The sequence below is a fragment of the Poecilia reticulata genome, chromosome 3, assembly GCF_904066995.2.
Source record: "Poecilia reticulata chromosome 3, P_reticulata-male-v2, whole genome shotgun sequence".
NCBI lineage: Eukaryota > Metazoa > Chordata > Actinopteri > Cyprinodontiformes > Poeciliidae > Poecilia > Poecilia reticulata.
In genome coordinates this window covers 24,142,610-24,157,450 of record NC_088832.1, presented here as the reverse complement: position 1 = coordinate 24,157,450, position 14,841 = coordinate 24,142,610, and the positions used below count along the sequence as shown (strand labels likewise).

The following is a 14,841-nucleotide window of genomic DNA, read 5'->3' as shown; positions in this document are numbered from 1 at the left end:
ATAGACTAAAAACGTCCAAAACAATCTCGTTCCTGTCGTTTTAGACTTTCATTAGACGTGGCACATAGAAAGCAACACAATATGTAACATTGTTTAAATGTCTTCGCCGAGCAGGGAGCGGATAAACAAAGCTGTGACTTGTTCCGCAGCTCGGTACGTGATGTTCTCTAGCGGCGCGCTGCGTTTTCTGTGCGCACACAGGCGCTCCTCAAGTCCCGCCCCGCCCCTCCCACTCCGGCTCACAGAAAGGGACTTGAGATGCTACATTTTTATGACGAACTAGCATTTTTGTTTAGACCTCTAATTTTTGCTGCATTCGTCAACATGTAACTAGGACCTGTTTTTAGCTATTTGAGGGTTTTGTTTGTCCTCTTTAAGGTTTTAATTAGTTATTTTTGTGTGGATAGTGGTCGAAACTAAGTAGTTTATTTGGCTTTCACTAGCTTATTAGCCAGGGGAAAGTTAGCAAAGTAGTGTGTGGCTGAACTTTTAGCTAACAGTGTCATGCAGGTAAGGTAACAAATTTGATTGCTCTTTTGATTAATCAAAATTAGTAACAAATACTAATAAATGTCTTCATCGCTTAAGAATTTTATTAAATTAGTTTTAAAAGTGAGAGGACCTTTAAAAGTTATCATGCCTTCTAATCGCTCGTCTTTTTTGGATGTTGTTGACAGCTTTTCTTCTCTGAGCCTTTCATTGACGTCCAGCCCATTTAAAATAAACTGGATTCATGATTAACTCAAAAGCCGAGAGGAGAGCAGAAGACACAGCGGTACTCCATCACTTGCTTCCGGCCGGGCTCAGGAATCTAGCGAAGCCACGTTAGAATAAGGTTTGCTGTCATGTCGGAGGCGGAGGAGAAACCCGGTACAGACGCGAAGTCAGAGTTTACAGCAGGAAACCTGTCCCCGAGTTCAACGCAGGCTCAAGGTGGGACACCCACTACTTCCTCCGTGGCTTCTCCAAAACCGGTGACCACCTCAGCGACCGAGGATGAGGATGAGAGCGAAGATGAATCAGAGATCCTGGAGGAGAGTCCTTGTGGCCGCTGGCAGAAACGTCGAGAAGAGGTGATTATTTGCAGCACAAGTCATCCTTCCCCCCCCTCATACATCCATTTAAAAGGACTTTAAGGTTTCAGCTAAAGTTTGGGTTTCATTAAAAATTCGTCTAAAAGTCCCTGTAGTCAATCAGGGATTGTCTAACTGCATATATACAGCAATGCTTACAATATTACAATTTATTTTTGTGCAAAGAGAAACCTGAACCGATAAATATTATATCACCAATCAGATACTTATTACCAGTATTTGTAATGCTGTGAGATGCTGATACAGATTTTTGTTTGTTTTAATTAAAATATTTGTTCAGTGCATATGCCACTGTCCAACTAACATTTAAAGGGAGAAAAGCTCAGATTTACTGCTATAAATTAGATTATTAAATCATTAATGTACTACTTGAGGAGGAGCTTTAATCAACTTTTTTGAGAAAGATCTTTAAGTGTCTATATTAGGAGCTGACTTTCAATAACACTTTGTGTTGGAAACCAAGTTGACGCTTTAGGCTGCTTTTAGCATCCTGTGGTTGCGTTAGCATTGCTAACTGTAAACATCAGCCTGTGATTATTTCTTGTTGAAAATGTCGGGCCTTATTTTGAGTGAGTTTTCCAGAAGCCTGCCACTATTTGCCGACCCAGCATGTCTCTAATTCTATGAACTAGTTTTAAATGCCTTTTAAGTACCAACTTCCACTAGGAAAAATATTGTCGGTAGGTTAGACTTTAAATTTTACCATGATATATTGTGGTGTTTATTGTGATAACGATAAAAGTGAAAGGAAGCATTTCAAACCTCTTTGTAAACTTTCTTAGGAAACTACATCACAAACACAAAAACTGCTTTTAAAAACATTTCTGTGTTGAAATAGGTTTCTTCAGAAAACCATTTGCATAACGAAGTGTGATTTTTAATCACTCAACTGCACACAGAAACTGCATTTATCAAATGTATTGATTATTCATTGGTGCTCTTATGGAACCAAAAGTGAAAAATGTAGTAAGGGTAATAATTGCAACAACATTTATTTCATCATTAATTTATCTTTTTCATGATAAATCAAGCTTTTTATTATGATTGCAATGATGAGTGATGCAATAAATCCTCACTCTAGTCGTCAACAGTCCTAACAGCAGGACTATTTAAAATTCATCTCTGCAAAAAAAAAGAAATGTTTTCAAACTTGTTACATTTCAAAAAACGTCAGGAAACAGTTAATTCATAATTTGACTTAAAATAAAATAACTCATCTCCTTTAAATGTAATCAGTTGATATGTGCAAATGAAATGCTTCGTGTTGGTGTCAACACTTCACCAAATTTATTTGAAGGCACCCAGACCTTCAGCGAATCCACGCTTCTCAGTTTTTACTCATTAGCGACTCTCTTTTTAATCCTCTACAGATTATCAGCTGTGCTGTATTTTAATCCTCATCTAATATTTAGCTTCTGATCCCTGTAAACGCAGGTCAATCAGCGTAATGTCCCGGGAATAGACGCTGCTTATTTGGCCATGGACACAGAGGAGGGAGTGGAAGTAGTTTGGAATGAAGTCATGATTTCAGAGAGGAAGAACTTCAAACCGCTGGAGGTAAAGGCCTGATGTCACAGGTCCAGAGAAAATAGTTAAATAGGCATATTGTCAAATACTTCATTAAGAAAATGTAAACTTCTCACATGCTCATTATTATTGTTATTTCCTTATGTTTTGTTATATTTTTGGAATTGATTTAGGAGAAAGTCAAGGCTGTATTTGATAACCTTATTCATTTGGAACATGCCAATATCGTCAAGTTTCATAAGTATTGGGCTGACACAAAGGACACCAGAGCCAGGGTGAGTCTTACGTCGTTTAACACACCTGCTTTTTTTCTACTAGATAAACAGTTTCTTAAAGATTTACACTTCCCTTAAATGTCTTTTCTCTGCCAGGTGATTTTTATCACTGAGTACATGTCATCTGGAAGCTTAAAGCAGTTTCTAAAGAAGACAAGGAAGAACCACAAAAGTATGAATGAAAAGGTACAGGAAAAATTTGTTGCAACTTGGCGCAATATAAACAAAACTGAACTGAATGATTCTGCCTTGCACTGATTGCATATGTTTTTGTATTTTGAGTGTAATCTCCGTTTATTTAGCCCGTCTTGAAAAGCAGCTACAATATCTTCTAATGATTTTCTTTCTTCTTGCTCCGTCAGGCGTGGAAGAGATGGTGCACACAGATCCTGTCTGCGCTCAGGTCGGTTTAGTGTCAGACGTTTTGCTAAACTTACTTCCAGCTTAGTGATCATTTTCAGATCTTTGCTTTTAATTGTGAATTTATTCATCATCTCTCTTTGGTTTACAGTTATCTCCACTCATGTGATCCACCTATCATTCACGGCAACCTTACCTGTGACACCGTCTTCATTCAGCACAACGGGCTCATTAAGATTGGATCAGGTATAAAATTACACCAGTTTCATCCCAAAGGCTTTAATAGGGGGAGTTAAATTATACTAAATTATGAATAAGAGAGCTCAAACTTTCAGTTCACTCTTATGAACTGGACATTAAATTTTTAACACCTCATGTAGACTTTCCCTTTTTTTTTTTTTTTTTTTTTTTTTTGGTCAAATCGACTTCTCACACACTGTTGCCATGACATTTTTCTTTTATTCACTCCACAATCTTTGAAACAATATCTTTATTCAATATTTTATTTTTCTGCCGTTGTGTAACGTTTAATTTCTATTTCATCTGCAGAGAAAACATGAAAATGTTTTTCCCAGTTTAGAAATTTCAAATCACGTCTGTTTGATATGAAATTCAGACCAGATGTCACTAAAAAACAAATAATCCGTACTGAATTTTAAATTGATACATAATCAAGTTACTACTAAATATTGAGCAACAAAAAACCTGTACTATTTTAAGATGCTTCGGCTCTAACGGTGCTCACTGGAAAATGTAGATATTGACCAGTTTTCTAAGTATTTTGTAGCCATAATGATCTTCTGTAACACTTTGTTAATAATAAGCATTTTTCTAGCCCATCAAACAAGACAAAACCAGCTGATATTACATTCTTTATGTATTAGATTATTGTAATTCTTATTCAGGGTTTGCCCCAGAAAACTTGCTAAGCCTGGTGGTTGGACGCTTGGCAGTCATTGATCCAGCAGCCCGTCATGCTTTTGAGTTAAAAAATGTTTAAAAGACAGGAAATTTTAAAATATCACTTGGTAATCATGTGTTACTGAAAGACTGGAAGATTAATACATGAAAACCTACTAAGAAGTCTTAAAAAAGGCAAATATATATATAAAAAAAGAAAGAAAGAAGCAATGCTTAGCCTGGTGGGGCACAAGTAAAGCCTGGTGGCCCGCCAGGCTTATTATACACTGAGGGAAACACTGCTATTATAAATTCATACTTGTGCAAATATTTTTTAGAAATTTTATATTGGTTGTGGGGGGTTTTGTATTTGCTAAAATGTAAACTTAGACTTGAGTAGCTTGTCAACAAATTGTAAAATATCCTCTTGAGGATAAATAAAGTATAGTATTCTGACCCTGATATTAATTTTACTGATTCCTAATTGCTGACAAATTTAAGCTATTATTTGCTTTCTTTATGTCTTTGCTGTGTTTTTTCTTTGTGTTCAGTATTTATTCCACTGTCTTACACAAAACTTTTCAACAATTTGATTTATTTTGATGTCTTTCTACTAGAGATGTGCCGATCAGGTTTTTTCCTGCCGATTCCGATCACCCATGATCGGTATCGGTCGATCGGTATCGGCCGATGTGATCGGCCGGTACCAATCAAATAATTTTTTTTGTTTTAATCATGAACACTACCAGGTACATTATGTGGATAAAGGAACCATGAATTCACCTTAATTTAGACAAAAACTTGTTTTTAATAACTTTTTCCAAGAACTAAACAAAACAGGCATTCTGCAAATTGTACTGCTATCTGTAATACTATCTTTAACTGACTGAAAACATAGGAAGGCTCTGAAGAGGCTAAATAATGGAAAAAGTCAAAATAAAACCTCTCAACATTGCCAAAAAATTCAAGTAAAAACATTCAAAGGCAAATACAGGATCCATTACAATAAACAATCCACAGTTACTGAATGAAAACTTCCTGATAGCATGGCGGCTAGCTGATTACTGCTAGTTCTGAGTGGCTGTTTCTGACTGAGCGGAGTAATTATGCAGAGCAGGGAGGAGATCGACTATTTTTTTTAGAGATTATCTGTCTCATGTTTGGACAGCGAAAGTTTTAATACGTATGTAAAATGTATTTTTTTAGGTTAGATGCTGCAGCTTTAAGCAGAGGTTCGGTGTGAGAGTCACTACCAGGTGGAGCAGAAACGGCGCTCCGTCTGTGAAATATTACTACCTGTAGCGTAGCAGCGGTTCAACAGCGAGAACAGAACCACATCGCAGCTCGAAGACTTAAATAATTTTGCGGGTTATTTGTTTAGCTTTCTGACCGTCATGCTAATCCGGGTGAGTGTTTGTAGCTGTGCGCTGCTTTACCTGCTATCTGATCCTCCATATGTCTTTTTTACTGCAGTGAGCCTCGATGTAGCCAAACTCCGTCAAGTATGGCATTGTTTTTATGCCATATTAGATTCGTCGTGTTGATGCATTTTGACGTGCTTCAATTTTCCGCCACAACACGCAAATTTCCCCATTCACTCAGTGCGTTATAGTTCTACATCGCTTAGGATTTGTTGCTGTGCGGGGTGAAGGAAAGAGGAGACCAGCTGCACAGGCAGGCTGCGAAATGAGATGCAGGTGATCGGTTTGTGTGATCGGCAACAAGAAACCGTGATCGGCGATCACCGACCATTCACTTATTCACGGAAATCGGCCGATTATGATCGGTGGCCGATCGATCGGCACACCTCTACTTTCTACACCAGTAACACTTTGGTTGTTACTCCTGGTGTGAGTTCATTTATTAACCAAAAACTAATTTCTTGTTCTGTGTATTTTCTTTCCTCTTTCTCCTTCACATCTTTTTCCCTTTTGATGAAGTCGAAAATAAGTATCCTTTTGTAATTCACAGTTGCTCCAGATACCATTAACAACCATGTGAAGACGTTCCACGAGGAGCAGAAAAACTTGCACTTTCTTGCCCCTGAATATGGAGGTAAATATCACCAAACTGTTTCTCTGTGTTCATTTTAAGAGACGTTGAAGATATTGCATCCTTGCAAAAGCCTCTGATGAGTAGAAACAGTTTTTTTTAAACATCTGTTGTGACAGCTGAAGTGTGACAAGACGCCTGGGAAGCTTTGTTTTAATTGTTTCTGTTATTGTAGCTGATAACGACGTCACCACGGCTGTAGACATCTACTCGTTCGGCATGTGTGCCTTAGAGGTGAGATGGTTCCTAGAGCGCGTGACGTTTTTGCCTGAGCCGTTTCCCACACGTGACCTTGTGTTGCTGTGCTGCAGATGGCACTTTTGGAAATCCAGAGCAACGGAGACTCCTCGTACATTTCTCAGGAAGCCATCGACAACGCCATACAGTTACTGGAAGACCCGCTACAGAGGGTAAAACGCAGAGTTTTAATGCTTTTCACTATCTGTGCATGACAATTTTGGGATCTGTCTAAAATTCAGTTTTCATAAACAATATGTTTATCAGATATTTGTATATTTTTAGGAGTTAATCCAAAAGTGCCTTGCGTGTGATCCCAGCATGCGGCCTACAGCCCGGGAGCTGCTGTTTAACCAGGCTCTCTTCGAAGTGCCTCTATTAAAACTATTGGCTGCACACTGTATTGTCAGCTACCAGCGTGAGTCCTGAATCCACACATACAAACTTACACTGAGATCAGCTCAACAGTTTTACACGTTAGATAGTTGTATCTGATTTATTACTTATGATTTGCATGAAGCAGGAAGTTTTAATTTCGCCTCAATCAGGAACTTTGTGGTCAAGCAGATGATTTTACAATTTAACATGGTCAAAAGTATTCACCCTCTTGGGTGTTTTTACCTTTTTTATTGCTTTTACAAATACATAGATTGATCAATTTAGGCTTTTTTGACAAAAAAAACTTTTAATATCAAAGTGCAGTGTCAGGTTATTGTAGCATAAAGACATCAGGTCCATTCACTGGTTAATCAGCATTACCTGCTATCATTACTGCATGAAGACAAAATAACACTCTAAGCAAATCAGAGGAAATATTATTGAAAAGTATAAGTCAGGGGATGGACACTATAAATGTTGTTTAAGACCATTAGCTGTAGTCATGTGGTGATTTTTCTCTCTTTAATCTGTCCAGACATGATTCCTGAAAATGCCTTGGAGGAAATTACGAAGAAGCTGGATCCCAATCTGGTGATCGCCGTTACGAAAGAGGATGTCCAACTCAAGTAAGTGATGAAAATGTCATTCAGAATCAGATAAAAGTTTGTCATCTGTGACATGCAACGCAATTTAAAACTGTACCCATTATGACACGACTTCCAGTTCAGTTTGGTTTTCTTAAATGGCTCCGGGTCACAACAAATGTTATCTGGTACAGTTACTCCCTTATTTCTAATTTATTTTATTTAAAAAAAAAAAATGCAGCAAACTGATGAGGAGTTAAAAAATATTTTTTGAAGTATGTTGGTTATCCCAGTTTCGTTTTTTGAATTTATTTTACTGAATTTGATATTGTTGATTTTATTATTGAAAATGAACCATAGTTGATTTTCAATATTACCCTCACATTGTGTTTTCTTTTCTTTTCTTTTTTCTAGGCTGTCCCAGTTTCCTGCCTTAGAACTTGACAAATTCCTGGAGGATGTGAGGTGAGTCTGCATAAAATCCCTTAAAATTTCCACAACAGAATCACCAAAAACTACAAATTAATTCATTTTTAGATCTATTTTTCTCACGTTTGCAAAATATATGCTTTTCTTAAATCATTTTTGAAAATATTATCTCTTGGAAAGAAATGTATCCATCTTTTTTTTTTTTCTTCAAAAGTTTTTTCTTTTCTTTTTTATTTAAAAATAGAAATAATTTGGTGTTTTGTTTTATATTTTCAAAACATGTGCTTAAGTAGATATTTCTAAGAAAAAATTTTGTGGCTCTAAACTGTTTTTTGTCGATGAACTGAGGGCAAAAATTATTCTTTGGATCGCAAAGTCTGCCTTTTGTTTTTTGACCACCAGGGGGCAGTATCGAGCCATCCTACGGTCTTCATTTAGAACCAATGTATCAAAGTTTTCATAAATCTCTCTTTTCTTGCTTAAATTGCCATTTTCTGTCGGGCTTTTCCCACATCATCAGGAACGGTATTTATCCGATGACGGCGTTCGGGGTGCCCAGTCCCCAGCAGACTCGGCTCAAAACAGTCACGTCTCCTGTTGTCGTTCCTTCGGTCAAATCTCCCACACCTGAGCCTGCAGAGCTCGAGACGCGGCGGGTGAGTTCAGCCTGGCACACACACGGTTTATTAAAAACCATTGAATGTAGGTTTAGGAATCTTTTCTTCTTTCAATGTTGTTTTTTTTCCTTCCGCAGGTTGTTCAGATGCAGTGCAACGTGGAATCTGTTGAGGAGGGAGCAAAATATCATGTGTGTATTTTTTTAAGCAATCTTGTTTTTATTGTGTATTACAAAAAAAATCAACTTGTGTTTTTCTGTTTCTCTCCATCTAGCTAACATTACTGCTGAAGCTGGAAGATAAACTGAACAGACATCTAAGCTGTGACATGTTACCTCGTAAGATCAAACTCTCATCATCGCTACATGTAGAAAACTGAGTCCAACCTTTCAGCTCCTCCATCCAGCCGTCTTACATGCTTTAATATTTCAGCTCACAGATCATTTCGAGCACATACTACACTAGAACAACTTGATATTTAAAAACAAAATAAATAACAGAGTTCCTTTGAAATTCATTTGTAGAAAAAATTGCACTGGTCAAAGTTTATTATGGTTGAAGATGGAGAAAAAAAGTGAGAATTTCAAAAAAATTATACCAACAATTAAAGGAAAATGTTAAATTTTAGTGTTTTGTTTATATTCTTATTCAACATAGCTTGTAAAACTAGTGAGTGCATATTAGTTTATTTTATTTGTAATTGCCACTGCGGTGTAAAATTTACAAAACAATTTCTTTAGCCACTAACTCTGCTGCTTTACAAATTATTCATATCCCTTGAATACTGTCCTATATTTTGTCAGATTACAGCAACAAGAACTTGAAGTCAAGTTTATATTTCAGCAACAAGGCAGTTCAATGTTTTTACATGATAAAAACACAACAAACAAACAAAAAACATTAAAGTGGCAAAATAAAAAGAAGTAATAAAAATCCAGACTAGAATTAATCAGTGTTCCAGATAATCATTAAATAAACTTTAACCAAACGGGTTGTTGGCTTTGATTTAAACAAACTCAGTGGGTAAAAAAAAAAAGTTGAATGTGTTTTGGTTTCTTTTTAACAATTAAAGATCTGAATAGTGTGGCCTGCATATGTAATTCGTCCCTCAGACTGTTGAAGGCTGATGAGAAGAAACCTCTACTTGATCAAAATATACAGTTTAGTACAAGCTATAAGAACAATTAGACCAGCGAAGGTAGAGCAGAGGTTCACCTTCCTGCAGGACAACAACCCCAAACATCTTCATCTTCCATGTCATAATTATACATTTTATTGTGGTTGTTTATTGTAAATAGATTTTTGTGGCTGCAATGAGACAAAATGCTGAGCACTAAAGCAGATTCATAATAAAATTATGAATATGATAAGATTTCCTCTGGAAGATTAAAGTGGTGATTAATACGTTTGCTGGCAGTAAGTTATTAGATCCCAGTTTATGAGTTAAAATGTCTCTCATTCTTTAAATAACCGGGTCAGAACTGCTGTCGTAGAAAAGGTCAGTTTCACAAGGGTCAAGTCATTGGAGACTGAGCAGATTACTAAGAATAGGACTCTCTGGACTACCAAACTAAAAATATTTTATTTTTACACATTATATTTAATATATTAACTTTATATGAAGGGAGAGAAATTATGGAGCACCAGATTTCTTATTTTTTTCTTTATTCATAAGAAGTAGAGAAGTCCCAGTGTCAGGACATTTCATAATCAAAGCATAAGTAACAAAATTTGACCCTTTCTTAGGTCTATTTGCTTAAAAATAATCTCTAAAATGTAATACATAATATATCAAAATATAATAAATTCACTTCAAAGCATACATTTTTCAAAGCTGTGCCTCAGCAGATCGCTTTTTGTATGTTACTGCTTGTGATAAAAGCCACAATATGGAGAGCGTTATCCAACTGGAAAGGGAAATGTTGGCAGTAGAGTCTGCTGCTCTGTCATAGGTATGACAGGTATGGTCGGCATGCGCGACGCTGCAGCCGTGTGGAGAATGTCAGGACCCTGAGAGGCTCCAGCTGACAGCTGTCATCTCCTCTTCCCGTCTCTTACCAGCCTTTAATGTCTCTGTCTCGCATCTACGCTCGCACTTCCAGTCATTTGGTGTCCGGCTTCGTTTCTCTCCACATGTCGTCCTTTGCACTCTCACTCCGTAATTCCACTGACACGCACGCGGCGATTCGATGCATCCTTACAGCCACGCACACCAATCAGCCACGCTAACACACTAAGATGTTGATATTCTGAAATGATCTCTTATCAGCCGATCACTGGTCCAATCAAATTTCACCCGCTGGTTCAGTTTAGTCACTGCTATGCATCTGGAGTTCAAGATTAATAACACTGGGTTACAAAAATGTATTTTTTGGAAGTTACCTGAATTAGGACTATTTTGCACTGCTGAATCCAAAAGTGACATCCATTTTTCTCAGTCAGGCTTTTATTCTAACTTGATTCTTCCGACTAAACTGATGACATTTTTGTGACATCATCAGTTCATTTCTGTTAATATTTCTCATCCAAAAAAAGGTTTTAGGAGACAAAAATGGTTTCTAGCAGAGTGTATTAATCAATTAAACTTGGGTTTCTGTAAATTGATCATTTAAACACTGATGAGGGTAAGAACATGTAAATTGATCACTAATTGATCCCAGAATCTCAGCAAACCGATCCAGATGTGAGATGCAATTTGATGCTCATGTTGCATCCATAGTTCAGAAAGTTGACCTGATTGAGCAAAACCAGTATGATTTTTGGATTCAGATCATCAAAATTAGCATAAAACAGTTGAAAAACCCCAAACTATTTTTTGGCTGTTCAGCGCTTTTAGTCTCTTATTTATGTTTATTTATTTAAGTTGCCTCAGATTTGGGCTTCAAGAAAAACGGTGTTGAAGTGTTTGTTTTTAGTAATTTACTGGTAAGTTTGGAAAAACAAAAAGATTTATGAGATACAAACGTAAAAAGTAGAATAAAGCAGGCATCAAAGGTCATCAAAAAAAATCTGACCTACTTTGCAGCATTTCAGTATTTTCACATTTGCATCAGTTTTACACATTGTTTTTTTCTATATGTATTTAAAGACTTCACTATTATTTTTAGTAGTTTTGTTTTCTGTCATGTAGATTTTAATGTCAAACTCATCATTTTTCAGACCATATCCAGATTATAAATGTCCTCAAATGACCGGTTGTGGCAGGACGCATTTATCAAACTACCCATTAACAAACAGATAAAGTACTAATCAATGAGAACTTTTTAAATAATGTTGCACATTAATTTGATAGTGCGAATTTCATTTGTTGATTTGAATAATAAAAAATATTTAAGTACGCAGCTATTGTCTTAAAAGTTTTATTTATGTCCTTCTACATAGAGGGCCACATTAAAGCTTATGACGGGCCGGATTTGGCCCCCGGACCACGTGTTTTAAAACATAGGGAGGACACTTCTATAAACGTCTTAAAACATGTAGCTCATTAAAACAGTAATATAAAGGCCCAAAAATGCCACCGTTCAGCAATCAAGTTTGAATAAAGCTGGAAATGCAAAACTGCAACAGTAAATCCAGAGATGATTATTTAAATATTTCAATGCTTGATACTTAAACATGCAAATCCTTCAAGTATAAAAAGTGTCATGAGCTCATCATCGTGTTGCTGCAGTTTAACTTGTTGGTGTTGAAATGGTCTCGCCTTCGTTTCCCGTCACTAACTGCGGCTCTGTGTTTCAGATGAAAGTGTTAAAGATTTAGCTGCAGAGTTGGTGCAGCTGGGCTTGATCAGTGAGGTGAGTGTGTGACGCCGCAGCAGAACGTGCACTGCTAACCAGCTTCACTAGAAACTCCTGATTCAGAAGAAAAACTTTATAGCATTTAATGCATTTAGTGCCTCTGACATAACATAACCACTGAGAATCGGTGGGAGAAGCTGGGAAGGTATCAGGCCGAAAATGTTCTTTAAATGCGTCGAAAGCAGAAAAAATTACAAACACCATAATGTGATGACAAAATAGCTTATTTGTTTAATTGGACGAAATCCTAACTATATTGTTTATATCATCATTTGTACAGCTTTCTGTTTGAGTTGTTAAAAAAATAATAATACTTTGGCAAATATACAAAAAGCAATAAATAACAGTTGTTTCTGATCTCACTCATTATTTTTCTGTTCCCAATCATTGCTCTAAAATCCACTGACATATTCCTGAGTCTTTTTCAAGAAAATAATCCTGTATTTGTCTGAAATCAACAGTTTATTCCTGTCCCTGTTTTAATTGGCCTGTTTCAGATTTTCCTTTTGCTTAAAAGATAACATAAGTTTCATGTTTTTTAATATTTATATATTTCTGGTTCTTAAAAATCATCATATGCTTTCAATATTGCTTGAGGGAATTACTCACTTGTAGTTTTTATTTGTGTGTTTTTATTTATTTAAAACCTATTCTTGCTCTCTACAGATGGACCAAATAAAAATTTCCTCTCTGCTTGAAGAAACATTCAGCCAGGCTCTCCAGTAGCACAAATAATCCGGAGTTCATCTTCAGCCTTGTTAGCAGGTCTTTCCAAGGAGCTTTGGGTGATTATGTGACCAAAACTGGGAAGGATCCCTCACATCAAGACATAAAAAGTATATATATATTCCAAATTCACAAAACATCCAACGTAAAGCCAGACGGCCCCGTAGAAACTAGCAGCTGTGAACTTTCTATTTGACTTTAGGTTGTGTAATAACTGCTAAGGGAATGTGTCCCAGGCTGGGAACCCTTTAAACCAATGCTTTCTTTAAGTGTGCTTTGTTTACATGAGGAGCTGCCTCGTTTGTTTGTTCCTTCGGAGGAGTTGGTCTGAACCGCCTGGGATGTCCGAATGTCTCCCGCACCAACCTGCTGGTGTTGTCATGTTTATGTTTTAATGGCAGCATCCGGACCCACTGACAATCAGCAAACTGTAGTTTCCCTACAGACTAGTATTGCCTTTCCATGCACAACAAAAGAAAAGAAAGAGCCAGGCTACTCCTTTCTAATTCCTTGTTCTTTTTTTTATAAATATATATATATATATATATGTTCCCGTTATATTTCGCTCAACGTTTGCTTCCTTTCATATCATTCTCAGCTTTTTGTGCTTTCTCTGATCAAGCTGTTGCCTTCTAAGTTATATGTGAGAAGATTTTGGTTAACCGCTTTATTAAAGAAACAAAGTAAGTGCAATTATGGTATTTTACTTTTTGAAAATACATTACTTGCTTACTTTGAGGTACTGTGAATTAGTTTGTTTTTTATATTTATATATATATTTTTTCCATCTGTCAAAATGCTTTCAGGTCCTTTTTTTATACATATGTATGTATATGAATTTTTAGTTTTCTTCTGTTTACAGTTGCTGCTGTCTGAGTTGACCAGTTACTTTGCCCTTAGATTTCAGTAGAAATGTGTGTACTGAAGTTTGGTGTAGTAATTTGTTTAAAGAAACATCTTTAGGTTGATCGGTGTGTTTTGTTGGAGAAACAGGTACTTTATTTTTATTCCAAGTGTTTTTTTCTTTTCCTTACGCAGCCGCCCCATCGAGGGTCTGAGCCAACAAAATACGTTTTAGTTATTTATTGGGTCCAACTAGAGCTTGGTGTTGTGTTGTCATCCTCTGTTTTAAAAGAATTAGACACATTTTATGTCGTATAGATCATGGTTCGACCTAAATTGAAATCAGGGAATTCGTATCGGGTTTTTTAGTAAATTTGCCTCCCAACTCTTTACTTCTTTTTCTAAAAAGGTCAAATATTTCTGAATACTGAGCATGCTGCAAAGAATTACAGCATTTCTTTCTTGTTTCTGTTAAACTTTTGGTTACATAATTCACATATCCTATATCACTGGTATTTTTTAACTCTGTTTAATGAACTCTTTAGTTATTAAAACATTCCCTTTGTCAAGCGTATTATGGTTACAGTCTGCTCCACGCTGTATGCAGTTCTTAGTTCATCCTTTATGTGATTTCTATTATTCTTGCCCTTTGTGAGCTTCTGGGATTGTATTTTTGTAAGAGTAGCTCGAGTCAAGCGGGGGAATGTAAACGGACCACCTCAGAGCACAGAAGGGGTTCAGACCAACCAGTGCGACCACCAGGCTGCACATCGACTGTCTGCAGCCTGTTTAACTCTCCTCCTCCTAAACCCCATTCAGTAGAGGTGATAAAACTGGTTATTAAATAATCAAACACATTTGACAGCTTTAGTCTGTTACTCCATGATGTGAGCTTTTGGTTGTATTTAGGTGTTTTTATAAATTGTATTTTGACACAAATGTCAGTAAACGTGTGCCTTTTTGATGCGCGAGTTCTTTCAAATAAATGGATCGATCGCTCTCTGCTTTGTAATTCTGGGATT

General features: G+C 36.6%; 1 protein-coding gene across 1 annotated transcript; it reads left to right on the top strand.

Annotated features, from left to right (window-relative positions):
* Positions 1–213: 213 nt before the first annotated feature.
* Positions 214–14,819, top strand: LOC103462769 (nuclear receptor-binding protein-like). Its single transcript, XM_008405759.3, has 18 exons — positions 214–510; positions 678–1,073; positions 2,529–2,651; positions 2,795–2,896; positions 2,993–3,082; positions 3,259–3,299; positions 3,408–3,502; positions 6,128–6,211; positions 6,384–6,442; positions 6,520–6,618; positions 6,731–6,863; positions 7,359–7,449; positions 7,822–7,872; positions 8,357–8,492; positions 8,591–8,644; positions 8,728–8,791; positions 12,192–12,247; positions 12,917–14,819. Exons 2-18 carry the CDS (start codon positions 846–848, stop codon positions 12,974–12,976), a joined length of 1,566 nt encoding a protein of 521 aa, XP_008403981.1. The 5' UTR covers positions 214–510; positions 678–845; the 3' UTR covers positions 12,977–14,819.
* The last annotated feature ends 22 nt before the right edge of the window (positions 14,820–14,841 follow it).

Bases quoted from the DNA above. Each gene is read 5' to 3' on its own strand.
- LOC103462769 (XM_008405759.3), top strand. From the start codon at position 846: ATGTCGGAGGCGGAGGAGAAACCCGGTACAGACGCGAAGTCAGAGTTT. The intron at 3,083-3,258 runs GTACAGGAAAAA...TTGCTCCGTCAG, and splicing joins ACAAAAGTATGAATGAAAAG to GCGTGGAAGAGATGGTGCAC. The intron at 6,864-7,358 runs GTGAGTCCTGAA...TAATCTGTCCAG, and splicing joins CTGTATTGTCAGCTACCAGC to ACATGATTCCTGAAAATGCC.